The sequence below is a fragment of the Hemitrygon akajei genome, chromosome 5 (genome assembly GCF_048418815.1).
Source record: "Hemitrygon akajei chromosome 5, sHemAka1.3, whole genome shotgun sequence".
Taxonomy (NCBI): domain Eukaryota; kingdom Metazoa; phylum Chordata; class Chondrichthyes; order Myliobatiformes; family Dasyatidae; genus Hemitrygon; species Hemitrygon akajei.
In genome coordinates, this window is record NC_133128.1 from 116,938,269 (window position 1) to 116,958,852 (window position 20,584).

At 42.4% G+C, this 20,584-nt stretch overlaps 1 protein-coding gene across 2 annotated transcripts in view; it reads right to left on the minus strand.

The window, feature by feature from the left end:
- map3k2 (mitogen-activated protein kinase kinase kinase 2) overlaps positions 1 to 20,584 on the minus strand; it is a 135,416-nt gene that overhangs the window by 54,635 nt on the left and 60,197 nt on the right. For both annotated transcript variants that reach the window (XR_012098996.1, XM_073046280.1), the window contains exon 2: positions 1,580 to 1,652. Coding sequence is in view for 1 of the 2 variants with exons in the window: in XM_073046280.1 (XP_072902381.1) it covers positions 1,580 to 1,583 (4 nt within the window). In the remaining variant the exon portion in view is untranslated. The remainder of the gene's footprint in view (positions 1 to 1,579; positions 1,653 to 20,584) is intronic.

A 20,584-nucleotide genomic window follows, 5' to 3' on the forward strand; every position in this document is an offset into this window, starting at 1 on the left:
TTATGTTTTTTTAGATGCCTTCTGTTGCTTTTAAAAGCTTCCCAATCCTCTAACTTCCCACTAATTATTACTAAATTTTATGGCATCTCTTTTGCTTTTATGCTGTATTTGACTTGCCTTGTCAACGACATTTGCCTCATCCTTTCTTTAGGATACTTCTTCATCTTTGGATTGCATCTATCCTGTGCCTTTCAAATTGCTCACAGAAATTCCAGCCATTGGTGGTCTGCTGTCAGCCCTGCTAGTGTTTCCTTTCAATCAGCTTTGGCTAGGTCTGTTCTCATGCCTGTGTAATTCCCTTTACTCCACTGTAATATTCATACATCTGACTTTAGCTTCTCTTTCTCAAATTGCAGGGTGAATTTTATCATATTATGATCATTGTCTCCTAAGTGTTCCTTTACCTTAAGCTCCCTAATCAAATCTGGTTCATTACACAACACCCAATCCAAAATGGCTGATCCCCTAATGGGCTCAATAAGCTGCTCTAAAAAGCTATCTCCTATGCACTCTACAAATTGCCTCTCTTGAAATCCACAACAATCGTTATATTCCCCCATTTCCCGCTGAAATTTATATCCCACATCCTGGTTACTGTTCAGAGGCATGCACAGAGGCTCCAGTCGGAGCCTTCTTACCCTTGCAGTTTCTTAACTCTACCCACAAGGATTCCAATCTTCTAATATGAAATCAAATCCTCTTTCTAAGGATTTGATATATTTTTACCAGCAGAGCCACCCTAACCCCTCTGCCTATCTGCCTGCCCTTTCAAAACAATGTGTGTCCTTAGATGTTAAGCTTCCATCTATGATTTTCTTTCAACCACGACTTACTGATGTCCAATACTGCCAATCTCTAACTGCTCTACAAGATCATCTAGCTTATTCAGAATACTGCATGCATTCAAATATAACACGTTCAGTCCTGTATTTGCCACCCCTGATTTTGCCCCATCATCAGCCTGTCCTTCCTCACAAAAGTTTAAAGTTCAAAGTAAATTGATTATCAAAGTCACATATATGTCACTATATACAACCCCAAGATTCATTTTCTTGCGGGCATACTCAGTAAATCCAATAACCATAATAGAATCAATGTAAGACCACACCCAACAGGATGGACAACCAGTGTGCAAAAGACAGCAAGCTGTGCAAATACAAAAGAAAATGAAGAAATAATAATAAATTTACTGTCATCAGCAAACTTAGAAAACACAGTACCCTCTTCCAAATTGTCAATGCAGATTGTAAGCAGTTGCATGCCCAGCATCAACCCCTTCACTGATTCCTCTCATTACTGTTTGCTAATCAGAGAAACATTCATTTATCTCAACTCTCTGCCTTCTATTGGTTAACCAAACCTTTAACCATGTTAATACATTACCCCCAACTCCATGCATGCTTACCCTATAGGCATCTATGTAACTATTGGGCACTTTCTGGAAATTCAAGTATACAACATTCACCTTTTTCCTTCTATCCACCTCGCTCATTACAACCTCAAGGAAACCACTGTGCACAGCAATTTCTTTGTGGATATAATAAGTGCAGAAATAAACAAGAACAAACATTCAACTTACCCATTCTGGCAGCAAGCTGGCCAATGAATCTTTAACAGGCAGGCGACTCTTCCATCAATAGACTGAGGTTTACCTGAAACATAAAATCCATTCAACAATGTCAAAACATACAGCAAGTCCCTTGGCCTCAACACCAGTCCCATCACAATGTCCCCTGCAGCCAGTTAACAAAGGCATCTTTCATATCATCAGGTACTGAATGGCCAAATGTAGATTCTTGTTCCCACTCAACATCGAAGGACTTGGGTGCTTTGACTTCCTGAAGAGGAAGTGAGACTTCCACATTTGGAGCTATTTATCACATGTACATCGAAACATATAGTGAAATGTATCATTTGTATTGACAACTAACACAATATAGGGATATGCTGGGGGCAGCCCACAAGTTTCACCATACATTCTGTCACGTACATTGCATGCCCACTATGTTTGGTAGGACAACACAGAACACAACAAGCAACAAAGCCACGACACAAGAAATTCTGCAGATGCTAGAAATCCAGAGAAACATTCACAAAATGCTGGAGGAACTCAGCAGGTCAGGCAGCATCTATGAAAATGAATGAACAGTTGTTGTTTTGGGCTGAGACCCTTCACCAAGACTGGAAAGGAAGGGGGTAATGCCAGAATAGGAAGAGGGGAAGAGGGGAAGGAGTACTAGCTGGGAGGTGATATGATTAGCCAGGTGGGTGGGGGAGAGAAGGAGAGGGGAGAAACTGGGAGGTGATACATGGAAAAGATAAAGGGCTAGAGAAGGAGAAATTTGATAGGAGAGGAGGGGGAACATAGGAGAAGGGGCACCAGAGAGAGTTGATAGACAGGTGTGGAGAAGAGGTAAGAGGAGGGCCACAGTGGGGAATTGAAGAAGAGGGAAAGGGGGAAATTACTATAAGTTGGAGAAATCAATGTTCATGCCACCATGTTGGAGGCTGCCTGTAGAAGAGGAGGACACGGACTGACATCTCAGGATGGGAAAGTGGATTGAATTAAAATGGTTAGCCTCCAGGAAATATTACTATTTGTAGTTGGAGCACAGGTACACAACAAAGCAATCCCCCAATCTACATCGGTTCTCTCCAATGTAGAGGCTGCATCCGGAGCACCAGATACAGTAGATCATCCCAACAGACTTGTAGGTGAAGTTTTGCCTCACCTGGAAGGACTGTTTAAGGGAGGAAGTGAATGGATAGGAGTAGTACTTTTTCCACTTGTAGGGAACAGCAAAACAAATCACATTCCTCCCTCTGATACTGCTCTGGCCATCAGGCTTCAACTTCCAACTCCTGATTGACCTTCAGACCACCACTACCGACGCCCGGGCTAGCTGAAGAAGGGACACCAAACTTGCGATAAACAGTACAGGTTTGGGAAGAGATTAGGCACTTTCCAAAGGCACATTGTCTGAATCACTCACATTCAGATGTATTTATCAAATATACATCAAATCATACAGTGAAGAGTATTGTTTGAATTAACAATGAACACACCTATGTCTGTGGGTGGAACTACGATGGCGCTCAACAGCATCTCCTCTGAGCTCAGCTACGGAAACAGCTTAATTTTACCCTTAATGTCTCTCTCTTTCCTTTTCAAAAGGGATGGGGGTTCTGTCGGAGACCCTGGCCTAGAGCTATACTCAAACTTCTGTTCTTTGCAGTGATGGGACCTGCTCCTGGGACTCTTCAATCGGCCAATTTTCAATATCCCATGGACGCGGCCAAGCAGAGGAGTGCACCTTCGGTGTTGAGGCTCTGCGACCCTCAGGACAAGCCGATTCTATGCTGGTGCCACTGACTGAAGCGTCGAGACAAACAATGGAGCATCGGGAAGAGCAAATCAGAAGTGGGGGACTCTGCACTCAGCAAATTGCGCACTCTCTCTCTTTTTCTCGTTGGTTGGGGAGAGCTTGTTGCCAATTCTTGAGTCAGGGAATTCAAGGCAAAAAAGGTGATATAGAATCTTAAACACTGTAAATCAGCAAGTTGTTTGTCTTTGGTTTCCCCTTGCTGTGAAAGGGGACACCTCTCTGTCCCTTTATTAGGGACAAAGAGTCTGAGGCATGTCGAATTGTCAGGTGAATGATCAGTTTTGTTGCTCTGCAGATCATGCTCTTTACAGGGGGCTTTGCTGTTGCTTGTTAGGTGGGTGGAGGGTGCTGATGCTTTTTTGCGGAAATGAGTGGGGATGTTGCTTTGCTGCTGCTTGTGTGCGGGAGGGAGGTAGCTGGGGGGAATTTAGGGTTCTAATATTTTTACTGTCACTCATTCTTTGGGGTACTCTTCTGTTTCGTGGACATCTGTGAAGAACAGTAATTTCAGGTTGTATATTGTATACATTATCTGATATTAAATGGAACTATTGATCTATTGAACCTAACAATGCACTGGAGGCAGCCTACAAGTGTTGCCACATATTGATGACAATGTAGTATGCCCACACAAAAAAAACAATAAAACAAAAACAGCAAAACAAGCCCCGTGCTCAGCCTCCCAACCACTCACACACACAGATAGATCCCCAACTCCAAAACAGGCCACCTCTAGGCCTCCAGTCCTTGGCCCATGACTTCCAGACTCACAGGGGGTTACTGATCTGGGTGTGGGCTGTCGTCGGCCCTTGTGCATAACCTACTGAAACTAGCAAGGGTGTTAAAGGTTACAGGCAGAAGAATAAAGTTGAGAGGGATAATAAATCAGCCCTGAACAAATGGCAGATCAGACTTGATGAGCAGAGTGGCCTAATTTATCTCAACTTATGCCTACATGAACCCCTGACCCAGGACTTGCTGACCACATCCTTAGCACCTGCTAACCAACCTTAGGCCTTGATTTCAGGACTTGTATGGGTCTCTGACCCTGGGACTTGCCAACCTTTGGTGGTGGGGTCACTGTCTCTTGTGATTCCCACCTACACCAATCTCTGATTCAGTTCTTGCTGACCTGGGGGAAATCACATCTCAATTTCTCATGGGTACCTTGCATGGACAAGCACCTATTTAGTTGGCCTCCACACAGATCATACTGTGCGTTGTGAAAGCTAGCCATCCAGTCCACATGTGTGTGTACGTGCTTGTGTGAGAGATGCCCTCAAATCAAGTCAGTCCCAGTTCAAGGTGAGAGTTTTTCTGAAGGTAAGTGCCCCTTTGATAATTGGCTGCTCCCACAAGCAAATCTGGAACTGTTTACATATTCAGGATCTTGCCTTTGGAAGTGAAACGAATTTTAATTTGCAGAAGTTTCCGTTGAGCTAAAACCAGACAGTGAGGCGTCACCAATTCCACATTACATCAGTTTCAATCTCCATCGCTCCAGAAACTTTTGCCTGTGCTGCCAGCTACTGCAGAGATGAGAACGGGCTTTCTGAATTTGTAAACCTACAGACGTACCGTGGAGGGCATTCTAACAGGTTGCATCACCGTTTCGTATGGAGGGGCCCTGGCACAGGATTGGTAAAAGGTACAGAGCGTTGCCAACTCAGCCAGCCCCAACATGGGCATTAGCTTTGGCAGCATTGAGGACACCTTCAAAAAGTGATGCCTCAAAAAGGTGGCATCCATCATTAAAAACCCCTTATCATCCAGGACATGCCCTCTTCTCATTGCTAACATCGAGGTGGTGGTACAGGAGCCTGAAGCCACACACGCCAACATTTTACAAACAGTTTCTTCTGCTTTACCATCAGATTACTGAATGCACAATGAACTCAAGAACACTACCTCAGTATTTTTTTGGGGGGTGTGCTCTCTTATGTAACTTATGTAATTTTTAAAATATAATCTTTATTGTAATTTATAGTTTTTATAATTATTATGGATGGCAATGTACTTCTGTCACAAAACATCAAACTTTACAACATATCAAACCTGATTCTGATTCCAAATGAGTAGCTTCTTCATCTGCAGTGATTATTAAGTAACGTTAGTGCAGAAAACAACCAAATATGCACGAACTGATATAAATAGATCAAGATAGTTCATTGCTATTCTTCAGTACAAGAGTATAAAGAACCAATTGATTGTTACTCCAGATCTGATGCAGCATATAAAAAACACAATAAGCCAAATTAGCCCCAAAAAAAACACAATAAATATAAAAGCAATCCTATAAAATACTTTTCTAATCTGTAGTTTTCTTTTCTGAAGAATAAAGTTGTTATAATTTTGTAAGCACTAATGTGACAAAAGGGATTCAGCTTACAAAAGGGAACTAGATAAAGAGTTGACTTGCAAGACCAAGGGGAAAGGTCAGGGGACTGCACTTAATTGGAATCTTAGCAGTCAGCAAACAGAAAATAGTCTCCTGAGCAACAGTTCAAATAGATTCCAACTACCTAAATGAGGAAGTCCCCTCAAAGAGAGCTTTGAGAATGTGGTCTACTCCATCTGAAATTAAATGAATCTTGAACTCAACAGGAACTGGCACATCTATTAAGTTAATTTAAGTTATAGTGTTAATGTCAGAAGTAGATTGCAGAATATTTACACCCCAAGACCTTGAATGGCACTACAATCACAAATCCCCCACTGTCAATATCTAGAGGTGGGGAGGGCTGAGTTACTATTGAAAAGAAACTAGATGGATACAAGAACATTTCCAAGTTACTGAATATCCCTTGAAGTATAGTTAAGTCAATCAGCAAGAAATGGAATTTATAGCACAGCTGTAAATCTGCCTAGAGCAGGCCATCCTCAAAAACTGAGAGACCAAGCAAGACGTGGGCTAGTGAGGGATGCAGCCAAAGAGACCAATGACAACTTTGGAGAGGTTACACACTTAGTGGCTAAGATGGGAGAGAGATACAACAACTGTTGCCTAGGTGCTTCACCAGTTGCAGCTAAATACCTAAAGGGATATAAATCACCTGGATCAGATGAACTGCATTCTGAAAGAGAAAGCATTAGAGATTGTGGAGGCATTAGCAATGAGCTTCCAAATATTATCATGGTTCCAGAGGACTGGAAAATTGCAAATGGAAATGTTTGCTTGATGATGAACTTAAATAAAAAATAAATTACAAAAAAAAAAGGAAAAAGGCAGCACAAAGGAAATTATGGACCAGTTAGCGTGACCTCAGTGGCTGGGAAGATGTTGTAGTCAATTGATAAAGGATGAAGGTATGGAGTACTTGGTGACACAGGACAAGACAGGACAAAGTCAGCATGGTTTCCTTAAGGGAAAATCTTGCCTGAAGAACCTGTTGGAATTCTTTAAGGAGGTTACAAGTACGATAGATAAAGGGGATGCAGTGGATGTTGTATATTTGGACTTTCAGAAGTCTTTGACAAGATACCACACATGAAGCTGCTTACCAAGTTAAGAGCTCATCATATTATAGGAAAGTTACTAAAATGGTTAGAGCATTGGTTGATTGGGTAGGAGGCAACAAGTGGGAATAAAAAGATGCTTGTTTGGCTGGCTGCCAATGACTAGTGGTGTTCTGCAGGGCTCAGTGTTGGGACCACTTCTTTTTAAACTGTACATCAATGATTTAGATGATACAAAGATTGGTGGAGGGGTAGGTAGTGTTGACGAAACAGGTAGGCTGCAAAAGGACTTAGACTGATTAGGAGAATGGGCAAGAAAGTGGCAAACGAAATACAATGTTGGAAAATGCATGGTCATGTACTTTCGTAGTAGAAATAAATGTGTAGACTATTTTCTAAACAGGGAGAACATCTAAAAGTCTGAGATGCAAAGGGACTTGGCAGTCCTTGTGCAGAACACCCTAAAAGTTAATTTGCAAGTTGAGTTGGTGGTGAGGAAGGCAAATGCAATGTTAGGATTCATTTCAAGAGGTCTAGAATATATGAGTAGGGATGTGATGCGGAGGCTTTTGAAACCTTTGGAGTGTTGAAAGGCCTAGACAGAGTAGATGTGGAAAGGATGCTTCCCATGATGGGGAAGTCTAGGACCAGAAGGCACAGCCTCAGGATAGAGGGGCATCCATTTAAAACAGAGATGTGGAGAAATTTCTCTAGCCAGAGGGTGGTGAATTTGTGGATTTTTTTTTACCACACACAGCTGGAGACCAGGTTGTTGGGTGTATTTAAGGGAGATATTAATAGGTTGTTGATTGGACACGGCATCAAAGGACATGGGGAAAAAGCCAGAGAATGGGGTTAAGCAGGGGGAAGAAGGCTTAGCCATAATTCAATTGTGGAGCAGACTCAAAGGGCCAAATGGCCTTAGTCTGCTCCTATGTCTTGTGGTCCTATGGTCTTTATGGGAAAATGGAAAAGAGAAAGCCACTGTTGAAAAAACTCATGAAATTCTCCTTTACTATAGCATTGGAGAGGGATAGAAACATACAAGTTAGGAAAGCATTTAAATGGAATAAGGGGAAATATGAAGCTATCAGGCAGGAACTTGGAGGCATTAACTGGGAAAAGATGTTCTCACAGAAATGTGGCAAATGTTTAGGGGATATTTGTGTGGCGCTCTGCATAGATATGTTCCAATGAGACAGGGAAAGGATGGTAGGGTACAGGAACCGTGGTGTACAAAGGCTGTTGAAAATCTAGTCAAGAAGAAAAGCTTACGAAAGGTTCAAAACACTTGGTAATGATAGAGATCTAGAAGACTATAAGGCTAGCAAGAAGGAGATTAAGAATGAAATTAGGAGAGCCAGAAGGGGCCAAGAGAAAGCCTTGGCGGGCAGGATGAAGGAAAACCCCAAGGCATTCTACAGGTATGTGAAGAGCAAGAGGATAAGATGTGAGAGAATAAGACCAATCAAGTGTGACAGTGCAAAAGTGTGTATGGAACTGATGGAGATAGCTGAGGCACTTAATGAATACTTTTCTTCAATATTCACTACAGAAAAGGACGTTGGTGATTGTAGGGATGACTTAGAGCAGATTGAAAAGCTTGAGCATATAGACATTAAGAGGATGTGCTGAAACTTTTGGAAAACATCAAATTGGATAAGTCTCCAGGATTGGATGAGATGTACCCCAGGCTACCGTGGGAGGCGAGGGAAGAGATTGCTGAGCCTCTGGCGATGATCTTTGCATCATCAGGATGGAAGAAGTTCCGGAGGATTGGAGGGCTGCTGATGTTGTTCCCTTATTCAAGAAAAGGAGTAGGGATAGCCCAGGAAATTATAGACCTATGAGACTTACTTCAGTGGTTGCTAAGTTGATGGAGAAGATCCTGAGAGGCAGGATTTATGAACATTTGGAGAGGTATAATATGATTAGGAATAGTCAGCATGGCTTTGTAAAAGGCAGGCCGTGCCTAACGAGCCTGATTGAATTTTTTGAGGATGTAACTAAATACATTAATGAAGATAGACCAGATGTAGTGTACATGGATTTCAGCAAGGCATTTGATGATACCCCAGGCAAGGCTTATTGAGAAAGTAAGGAGGCATGGGATCCAAGGGGACCATGCTTTGTGTCTTCAGAATTGGCTTGCTTACAGAAGGCAAAGAGTGGTTGTAGACGGGTCATATTCTGCATGGAGGCCAGTCACCAGTGGAGTGCCTCAGGGATCTGTTTTGGGACCCCTGCTCTTTGTGATATTTATAATTAGAAACATAGAAAATAGGTGCAGGAGTAGGCCATTTGGCCCTTCAAGCCTGCACCACCATTCAGTATGATCATGGCTGATCATCCAACTCAGAACCCTGTACCTGCTTTCTCTCCATACCCCCTGATCCCTTTAGCCATAAGGGCCATATCTAACTCCCTCTTAAATATAGCCAATGAACTGGCCTCAACTGTTTTCTGTGGCAGAGAATTCCACAGATTCACCATTCTCTGTGTGAAGAAGTTTTTCCTCATCTCGGTCCTAAAAGGCTTCCCCTTTATCCTTAAACTGTGACCTCTCATTCTGGACTTCCCCAACATCGGGAACAATCTTCCTGCATTTAGCCTGTCCAATCCCTTTAGAATTTTATACGTTTCAATAAGATCCCCCCTCAATCTTCTAAATTCCAGTGAGTATAAGCCTAGTCAATCCAGTCTTTCTTCATATGAAAGTCCTGCCATCCCAGGAATCAATCTGGTGAACCTTCTTTGTACTCCCTCTATGGCAAGAATGGGTCTTTCCTCAGATTAGGGGACCAAAACTGCACACAATACTCCAGGTGTAGTCTCACCAAGGCCTTGTACAACTGCAGTAGAACCTCCCTGCTCCTGTACTCGAATCCTCTTGCTATGAATGCCAACATATCATTTGCCTTTTTCACCGCCTGCTGTACCTGCATGCCCACTTTAAATGACTGGTGTACAATGACACCCAGGTCTCTTTGCACCTCCCCTTTTCCTAATCGGTCACCATTCAGATAATAATCTGTTTTCCTGTTCTTGCCACCAAAGTAGATAACCTCACATTTATCCACACTAAATTGCATCTGCCATGAATTTGCCCACTCACCTAACCTATCCAAGTCACCCTGCATCCTCTTAGCATCCTCCTCACAGCTAACACTGCCACCCAGCTTTGTGTCATCTGCAAACTTGGAGATGCCGCATTTAATTCCCTCGTCTAAATCATTAATGTATATTGTAAACAACTGGGGTCCCAGCACTGAGCCTTGCGGTACCCCACTAGTCACTGCCTGCTATTCTGAAAAGGTCCCATTTATTCCCACTCTTTGCTTCCTGTCTGCCAACCAATTCTCTATCCACATCAATACCATACCCCCAATACCATGTGCTTTAAGTTTGCTCACTAATCTCCTATGTGGGACCTTGTGAAAATCCAAATATACCACATCCACTGGTTCTCCCCTATTCACTCTACTAGTTACATCCTCAAAAAATTCTATAAGATTCGTCAGACATGATTTTCCTTTCACAAATCCATGCTGACTTTGTCCGATGATTTCACCACTCTCCAAATGTGCTGTTACCACATCTTTGATAACTGACTCTAGCATTTTCCCCACCACCGATGTCAGGCTAACCGGTCTATAATTACCCAGTTTCTCTCTCCCTCTTTTTTTAAAAAGTGGGGAGAGAGAAACCTCTAATCCTCAGGAACTAATCCAGAATCTAAAGAGTTTTGAAAAATTATCACTAATGCATCCACTATTTCTTGGGCTACTTCCTTAAGCACTCTGGGATGCAGACCATCTGGCCTTGGGGATTTATCTGCCTTTAATCCCTTCAATTCACCTAACATCACTTCCCTACTAACATGTATTTCCCTCAGTTCCTCCATCTCACTAGACCCTCAGTCCCCTACTATTTCCAGAAGATTATTTATGTCCTCCTTTGTGAAGACAGAACCAAAGTAGTTATTCAATTGGTCTGCCGTATCCTTGTTCCTCATGATCAATTCACCTGTTTCTGACTGTAAATTGACCTGGATGAGGAAGTGGGGGGATGGGGTAGTAAATTTGGTGATGACACAAAGGTTGGAGGTGTTGTGGATAGTGTGGAGGGCTGTCAGAGGTTACAGCGGGATATTGGTAGTTTGCAAAATTGGGCTGAGAAGTGGCAGATGGAGTTCAACCCAGATAAGTGTGAAGTAGTTCATTTTGGTATGTCAAATATGATGGCAGAATATAGTATTAATGGTAAGACTCTTGGCAGTGTGGAGGATCAGAGGGATCTTGGGGTCCGAGTCCATAGGATGCTCAAAGCTGCTGCGCAGGTTGACTCTGTGGTTAAGAAAACATACGGTGCATCGGCCTTCATCAATCGTGGGATTGAGTTTAGGAGCCGAGAGGTACTGTTACAGCTTTATCGGATTCTGGTCAGACCCCGCCTGGAGTACTGTGCTCAGTTCTGGTTACCTCACTACAGGAAGGATGTAGAAACTATAGAAAGAGTGCAGAGAAGATTTGCCTGGACTGGAGAGCATGCCTTATGAGAATAGGTTGAGTGAACTCAGTCTTTTCTCCTTGGAGTGGTGGAGGATGAGAGGGGACCTGATAGAGGTGTATAAGATGATGAGAGCCATTGATCATGTGGATAGTCAGAGGCTTTTTCCCAGGGCTGAAATGGCTAACACAAGAGGGCACAGTTTTAAGGTGCTTGGAAGTAGGTACAGAGGAGATGTCAGGGTTAAGTTTTTTTTTTATGCAGAGAGTGATAAGTGCGTTGAATGGGCCGCTGGCAATGGTGGTGGAGGTAGATACAATATGGTCTTTCAAGAGACTCCTGGATAGGTACAGGGAGCTTGGAAAAATAGAGGGCTATGGGTAACCCTAGGCAATTTCTGACTAGGTACACGTTCGGCCAAAGGGCCTGTATTGCGCTGTAGGTTTTCTATGTTTTCTATGTTTCTATGAAATCTCAGCTAGAGTTTGCCAGAAGGCATGTAGGAGACTCTGAAGTCAGCTGGAAGAAGATTCTATGGTCTGATAAAACCAAAATTGAGCTTTTTGGCCATCAGACTAAACGCTATGCTTGGCATAAGTCAAACATGGTACATCATGAAAGACACACCCTCCTTACTGTGAAGCATGGTGGTGGCTGCATCACGCCATGGGGATGCTTCACTGCAGCAGGCTCTGGAAGACTTGTGAAGGTGGAGGATAAAATGAATGTAGCAAAATACAGGGAAATCCTGGAGATGCAGTCTGCAAGAGAACTGCGACTTAGAGAAGATCTGTTTTCCAGCAAGACAATGATCTCAAGAATAAAGCAGGAATGGGTTAAAAACAACACAGTTAATTTCCTGGAGTGGCCAAGTCAGAGTCCAGACCTAGACCTCAATCTGATTGAGGTCTGAAAAAGGCTGGACTTGAAAAAGGCTGTTCACTCATGATCCCCATGCAATCTGACAGAGCTTGAGCAGTTTTATAAAGAAGAATGGGAAAAAATTGCAGTGTCCAGATGTGCAAAGCTGATAGAGACCTCTCCACACAGACTCAAGGTTGTAATTGCTGCCAAAAGAGCATCTACTAAATACTGACTTGAAGTGGGTAAATACTTATGCAATCAATTTTTTTGTGTTTTATATTTGTAATTAATTTAGATCACTTTTTAAAGATCTGTTTTCACTTTGACACAGAAGAGTCTTTTTCCTGTTGATCAGTGTCAAAAAAACCCAAATTAAATCCACTGTGATTCAATGTTGTAAAGCAATAAAACATGAAAACTTCCAAAAGGGTGAATACTTTTTATAGGCACTGTATATACGGTACATCATATATTATATATATATATATTACAAAAGGAAATCACTTGTTCACCACCTGTACGGCTCACTGATGCAACACTCTCCACTTGTCTGGATGAAGGCAACTTCAGCAACACTCGTGAAGCTCGACACCTTACAGCACACAGCAGCCCACTTGATAGGCTCCCTTTCCATAACCATTAACTCAGTCCACCACCAACACACAGAGGCAGCAGTTTGTCCCTTCAACAGAATGCACTGTAGCAACTCATACAGACTCCCCAAGGAGCACCTTCCAAATACTCTACCAGTTAGAAGAACAAGGGCAGCAAATGTATGGGGAACACCACGCTGCTGGAAGATTCAGAGTAATTTATTATCACATATCCTTTATTAGCAGTTTGAAGAGATTTGATATGTCAACAAAAACACTCAAAAACTTCTGTATCGTGTAGAGTATTCTGACAGGCTGCATAACTGTCTGGTATGGGGGGGGGGGGGGGCTACTGCACAGGATCAAAAGAAGCTGCAGAGGGTTATAAATTTAGCCAGCTCCATCTTGGGTACTAGCCTACATAGTACCTAGGACATCTTCAAGGAGCGGTGTCTCAGAAACGTAGTGTCCATTAGTAAGGACCCCTAGCACCCAGGGTATGCACTTTTCTCATTGTTACCATCAGGTAGGAGGTACAGAAGCCTGAAGGCTCACAATAAGCAACTCAGGAACAGCTTCTTCCCCTCTGTCATCCAATTCCTAAATGGACATTGAACCTGTGAACACTACCTCACCTTTTTAATATATATTATTTCTGTTTTTGCAAGATTTTATATCTCAAATATACATATACTGTAATTGATTGATTATTTTTTCTTTATTATGTATTGCATTGAACTGCTGCTGCTAAGTTAACAAATTTCACAACACATGCTGTTGATAATAAATCTGATTCTTACATGTACAGAGAAACATATAGTGAAATATGTCTTTTGCATTAACAAACACCACAACCTAAAGATGTGCAGGGGTCAGCCCACAAGTGTTGCCATACATTTGGGTACCGACACAACACGTCGACTATGTTTGAAGTTGCTCCAAGGCACACACCATCCTAACTTGGAAATATGTTCCCATTCCTTCACTGCCACTAGGTCAAAATCCTGACCCTCCTACCCTAACAGCACAGTGGCTATACTCACACCTCAAGCACTGTCGTGGTTCAAGAAGGTAGCTCACTACCAAAAGAGATGGTTGTTGACTTCAGGAGGGCACGGAGCGACCACTCCCCGCTGAACATCGACAGCTCCTCGGTAGAGATCGAAAAGAGCACCAAGTTTCTTGGTGTTTGCCTGATGGAGAATCTCACCTGGTCCCTCAACACCAGCTTCATCACAAAGAAAGCCCAGCAGCGCCTCTACTTTCTGCAAAGGCTGAGGAAAGTCCATCTCCCACCCTCCATCCTCATCACATTCTACAGGGGTTGTATTGAGAGCATCCTGAGCAGCTGCATCACTGCCTGGTTCGGAAATTGCACCATCTCGGATTGCAAGACCCTGCAACGGATAGTGAGGTCAGCTGAGAAGATCATCGGGGTCTCTCTTCCCGCCATCACAGACATTTACACTACACGCTGCATCCACAAAAGAAACAGCATTATGAAGGACCCCATGCACCCCTCATATAATCTCTTCTCCCTCCTGCCGTCTGGGAAAAGGCTCCGAAGTATTCGGGCTCTCACGACCAGACTATGTAACAGTTTCTTCCCCCAAGCTATCAGACTCCTCAATACCCGAAGCCTGGACTGACACCTTACCCTATTGTCCTGTTTATTATTTATTGTAATGCCTGCGCTGTTTTTGTGCACTTTATGCAGTCCAGTAGGTCTGTAGTCTAGTGTAGCTTTCTCTGTGTTTTTTTTATTACGTAGTTCAGTCTAGTTTTTGTACTGTGTCATGTAACACCATGGTCCTGAAAAATGTTGTCTCATTTTTACTATGCACTGTACCAGCAGTTATGGTCGAAATGACAATAAAAAGTGACTTGACTTGACCAACTTCTGATGAGGAACCAGGGATAGGGAAATTAAATGCTGACACATCCCTTGAATATACAAAAAAAAGCTAGGGGTCTCGCTTTTAATCCCTAACATATGCAACTATATCACCGGCATTTCAAGTCAATCATCTTTCATCAAAAGCAGGAAGGGTTAAAAATTGAAGACTCAAAAACAGTTACTTTTGCAAGCAGCAAGGATGATCAACACCTCCACCCCTATCCCACCAGACCACCACTACTTTACCAGTTCTTGTCAGTCATCTGACGTACAAACACTCCTGTGTGTGGTGTCACTTTATATACAGTGGATTCCGGTTAATTGGGACACACTGGGGCCAATACATTTTGAACCAATTAACTGATGCTCTGAAGTTTCATGGAAATAATTACCGTAGAAGCTATAAAAAATACAAACTGAGTAACAAATTATGTACGTAATTGAAATGCAGAGCAAATTGGTACACTACCGATACTGCTGCAGTACTATAAAACTAGGTATTATATCCTAATACATTTTATCCTAATGACTTCATAGAGATATAGTGCAGTACAGAAACAGGCCTTTGACCCATGCAGTCCCTGACAAAACCATTTGAACTGCCTACTCCCACTGACCAGCACCATAGCCTTCTATATCCCTACTATCCATGTACCTATCGAAACTTCTCTTAAAAGCTCTGAGCGATCAGACTAAACGCTATGTTTGGCATAAGCCAAACATGGTACGTCATGAAAAACACACCCTCCTTACCGTGAAGCATGGTGGTAGCTGCATCATGCTGTGGGGATGCTTCACTGCAGCAGGCTCTGGAAGGCTTGTGAAGGTAGAGGGTAAAATGAATGCAGCAAAATACAGGGAAATCCTGGAGGAAAACCTGATGCAGTCTGCAAGAGAACTGTGACTTGGGAGATTTGTTTTCCAGCAAGACAATGACCTCAAGCAAAAAGCAGGAATGGCTTAAAAACAGGGCCCATGAAATTGATGTCACTTTGGTTCATTTCTATAGTCTCTGTGTCTGTCTCCTGAGAAAATGCAGATGCAAAGAATGAATTTAACATCTCCCCCATCTGTTTTGGCTCCACATATGGATTACCATTTTGCTCTTCCAATTTTGTCCCTTGCAATCCTTTTGCTCTTAACATATCTGTAGAATCCTTTAGGAGTCTCCTTAATCTTATCTGCTAGAGCAATTTCATGCCTTCTTTTAGCCTTCCTGATTTCTTCCTTAAGTGTTCTCTTGCATTTCTTGTACTCCATAAGCATTTCATTTGTTCCTATTTGCCTACAACTACTGTGCACCTCCTTTTTCTCTTATTATGCTCATTATCTCTTGAAAACCAAAGTTCCCTACACGTGTTATGTTTACCTTTTATTCTGACAGGCTCATACAAGCTTTGTGCTCTCAAAATTTCGTTTTTGAAAGTCTCCTACTTTCCCAGTACACCTTTGCCAGAAAACAGCCTGTCCCAATACACATTTGCCAGATCATTTCTGATACAGGTCGACCTTCTATAATCCGGCACCACTGAGATCTGAGGAGTACCAGATTAGTGAAAATGCTGAATTACAGGAGGATCACATTAAGCAATAGCTAACTGCCTCATCATACCTTTAAAATATCATGTAAATCAGTACAAGTTAGATAATAATGAATTCAGGATTCAGTGCTGGGCTCTTCCCTTTTCACTCGCAGTTACTGATGGAATCCTCATTAGTTTCTTTCCCTCTGCTTAGTACCGGTAATATGTTTAAATTCAGTGGGTCGCCACGTCTGATCTGAGGTTGCAGGCAAAAAGGAATGGAACGCCGGCCAGAGGACAGTGTGTGACTGCCGGCAGGTGGGCGAGAAGGCGGACCGACCCAGCGCGTGAGACGGGCGGGTGCCAGGCAGCTGTGTCTCACGCAAATGATATTAATAAATGTAGGAAAACAAGCAGGAATCGCCTGTCTGCTTACAAGAGCGCGCCAATACGTGGACAGATCTAGCGCAACCAAAATAATGCACAGCAGATTGGTACGGTGGCCTGGGAAATTTGAAATAATAGTTGCGTGGAAAATTTGAAATCAGTGCCGGATTATCGAAGGAACCAGATTACAGGTAGTCGGATTAGTGAAGGTCAACTTGTACCATCAAAATTGGTCTTTCTCCAACTCAGAAACTCAACCTGTTGATCAGACCTAATTTTTGTATATTTACTTTGAAACTAATGGCATTGTGGTCATTGGATGTAAAGTGTTCCCCTACAGAAGCTCCTGTCACCTGCCCTGTCTCATTCCCTAATAGTCCTTTTAGAGTATGGGATTCCAGTCAATATGTGGAAGGTTAAAATCACCTACCATAACAACCTTATGTTTCTTGCAACAGTCTGTGATCTCTTTACAAATTTGTTCCTTGAAATCACTAGGACTTTTGGGTGGTGTGTAATATAGCCCCATTACCTTTCTTATTTCTCATTTCCATCCATAACAAATCACAAGAGAAGTTCTCCTGTCTGTCTTGATAGAGAACTGATGTGATATTTTCCCTGACTAGTAATGCCACCCTTCCTCCTTTAATTTTTCCCGCTCTGTCCTGCCTAAAACAACGGAAACCTGGAATATTGAGCTGCTAGTCCTGCACCTCCTGCAACCAAGTCTCACTAATGGATACAAATCATAATTCCAGGTGTTGAGCCATGCCCTGAGCTCATCCACCTTTCCTATGATGCTTCTTGCATTGAAATATACGTAGCTGAAGACACTAGTCGCACCATGCTCAAACTTTTGATTCCTGACTTTGTCTCAGGTCTTACCAACATCTGCCTCCATAACCTTTCACTAACTGTTCTGGCACTCTAGTTTCTATCCCCCGGCAGCTCTAGTTTAAACCCCACCGTGCAGAATTAACCATGATGGAACCAGTGAGGAGCAATTGGTAGCTTCATGACTTACATGCTTTCATGAAGCAAGCATAGCATGGAAACAAAGGTATTGATGTCGTTTGGAATGAGCATTAAAATGATGATAAACTAGTCTAATTTGATTCATCAAATATTTTCTTAACAGCCCAGTATTGCACATATCACTAATTATGAAATATTATTGAATATAAATATGAAAGTATATTCTGAGTATCTTCAGTGAATTAGTGACCTAATTATTGTCAAAGAAGTCTAACTTAAAATCAATTGTAGGAAATTTAATTTGGACAGAACCGGGACATAATCATTACTGCTTCCTTGTGGCAGCGCTCCTTGTAGGTGTGCTCAGTGGTGAGGAGAGATCTACCCATGATGGATTGGGCCGTATCCACCACCTTGTGTACACTATTCCATTCCTGGGTATTGGTGTTTCCATACCAATGCAACTGTCAGGGTACTCTCCACTGTGCTTCTATTAAAGTCTGTGAGTTTGAATACAGAAATATTCAATACCCCTAGCAACAATTGATCTGTCAGCTTTCCTAATCACTGTTCAGTGACAGATATACGTATATAAATCTGCGCTGTGACCTAACATTTTAACATCAGTTCTTCATCCCCAGTAGTGTAGCACAGTATAATACAAAAGTTTCTATCCCCACATGTATCGCACTGGACAAATACTCACTATAGTTAAAGCTTTGTATCCACCAGACCTTATCAGTGCTGTAACCAAGTATTTCAAAGTGACAGACCAGCATTCTCATGTGGTGCGTTGTTATACAGACTGAGTTGTAGGGAGATGGGAACCAGAATGCCAGAACAGACAGTTGTGGGATAGATGTTGTTACAACCTCAGATAAACCTCAAGAATTAAAATGTTGAGCATGCTGCAACTAATGCCCTGAGCTGAAGATATTTCAAAGTAAAAAGTATTGTCAGAAAGGCAGGTGAGCTCAGGACATGGATCAACACCTGGAATTACTATATTGTAGCTATTAGTGACACTTGGTTGCAGGAACAGCAGGACTGGTAGCTCAATATTCCAGGATTCTGTTGTTTTAGACATGATAAAGCAGGAGGGATTAAGAGGGGAGAACACAAGAAAATAAATAGAAGCAGGAGTCGGCCATCTGGCCCGTCCAGCCTGCTCTGCCATTCAATAAGATCATGGCTGATCTGGCCACGGACTCATCTCCACCTACCTGCCTCTCCCCATAACCCTTAATTCCCTTACTATGCAAAGATCTATCAAACCTTGTCTTAAATATATTTACTGAGGTAGCTTCCACTGCTTCATTGGGCAGAGAATTCCACAGATTCACCACTCTTTGGGAAAAGCAGTTCCTCCTCAGAATCAGAATCAGGTTTATTATCACCGGCATGTGATGTGAAATTTGTTAACTTAGCAGCAGCAGTTCAATGTGATGCATAATATAGATGGGGAAAAAAACAAAATAATAAATAAATCAATCAATTACAGTACACAGTCGGCCCTCCTTATCCGCGAATTCAACCAACCGCGAATCGAGAAAACCCGGTAGTGCTCTTCCAGCACTTGTTGTTCGAGCATGTACAGACTTTTTTCTTGTCATTATTCCCTAAACAATGCAGTATAACAATATTTTACATAGCATTTACATTGTATTAGCTGTTATAAGTAATCTAGAGATGATTTAAAGTATACGGGAGGATGTGCGTGGATTATCGTGGATCCGGATCGGAAAAAATCCGAAGTTCTCTTACTAAGTAAGTTGGAACAGGTACATCCGGTATTATTTATCATCAGTTAGTCAAAAGTTTGTCTATAGTATATATTTTACCTTTCTATGCATATAAAACACTTAAGAACGTATGTTTCAGCATTGGGCTTGGGACCCAGTGACAGACCGCTTTCGAGTGCACTCTCCATCTGTACCAAGTTGATGTAGAGGATCAAAAACTCAAAACCCCAAACCCAATAATTAAACCACTGCATTGCTTAGTAGTAATTGTAGCTTTCATTGGGGCAGGGCCTTTCTCACTTTAAAATTGTTCCGATCGTTGACCGACGTAGCCTAATGCTTTTACGATGACCGATGGCGTTTCACCTTTTTCTGATCGCTTTATTATTTCCACTGTATTTTCAATCGTGATTATTTTTGTGAACAGAAAAACTGCGGATTCAGAGCTCCGCCGCCGGGTCCTAATGTCCACCGCACTGAGACAAGTTAAATAAGATCTGGGGTTCCGCTAAGTCCTTAGGTCCACCACATTGAGACTGGTTGAATAAGGGACCTGGGCATCCGCGTTTTTTGGTATCCGTGAGGGGTCCTGGAACCAATCCTTTGTGGATAAGGAGGGCCGACTGTACATGCAGTGAATAGATTAAAAATCATGCAAAAAACAGAAATAATATATATTAAAAGAAAATGAGGTACTGCCCAAAGGTTCAGTGTCCATTTAGGAATCGGCTGGCAGAGGGGAAGAAGCTGTTCCTGAAACGCTGAGTGTGTGCCTTCAGGCTTCTGTACCTCCTACCTGATGGTAACAGTGAGAAAAGGACATGCCCTGGGTGCTGGGGGTCTTTAATAATGGATGCTGCCTTTCTGAGTCACCGCTCCTTGAAGTACTGGATACTTTGTAGGCTAGTACCCAAGATGGAGCCGACTAAATTTATAACCCTGTGCAGTAGCCACACCTCCCCCCCATACCAGACTGTAATGCCAGCCTCTCAGAATGCTCTCCACGGTACATGTATAGAAGTGTTTGAGTGTATTTGTTGACATATCAAATCTCTTCAAACTCCTAATGAAGTATAGCCGCTTTCTTGCTTTCTTTGTAACTGCATTATTAAGTTGGGACAAGATTAGATCTTCAGAGATCTTGACACCTAGGAAGTTGAAACTGCTCACTCTCTGCACTTCTGATCCCTCTATGAGGGATTGGTTTGTGTTCCTTTATCTTGCCCTTCCGGAAGTCCACAATCAGCTCTTT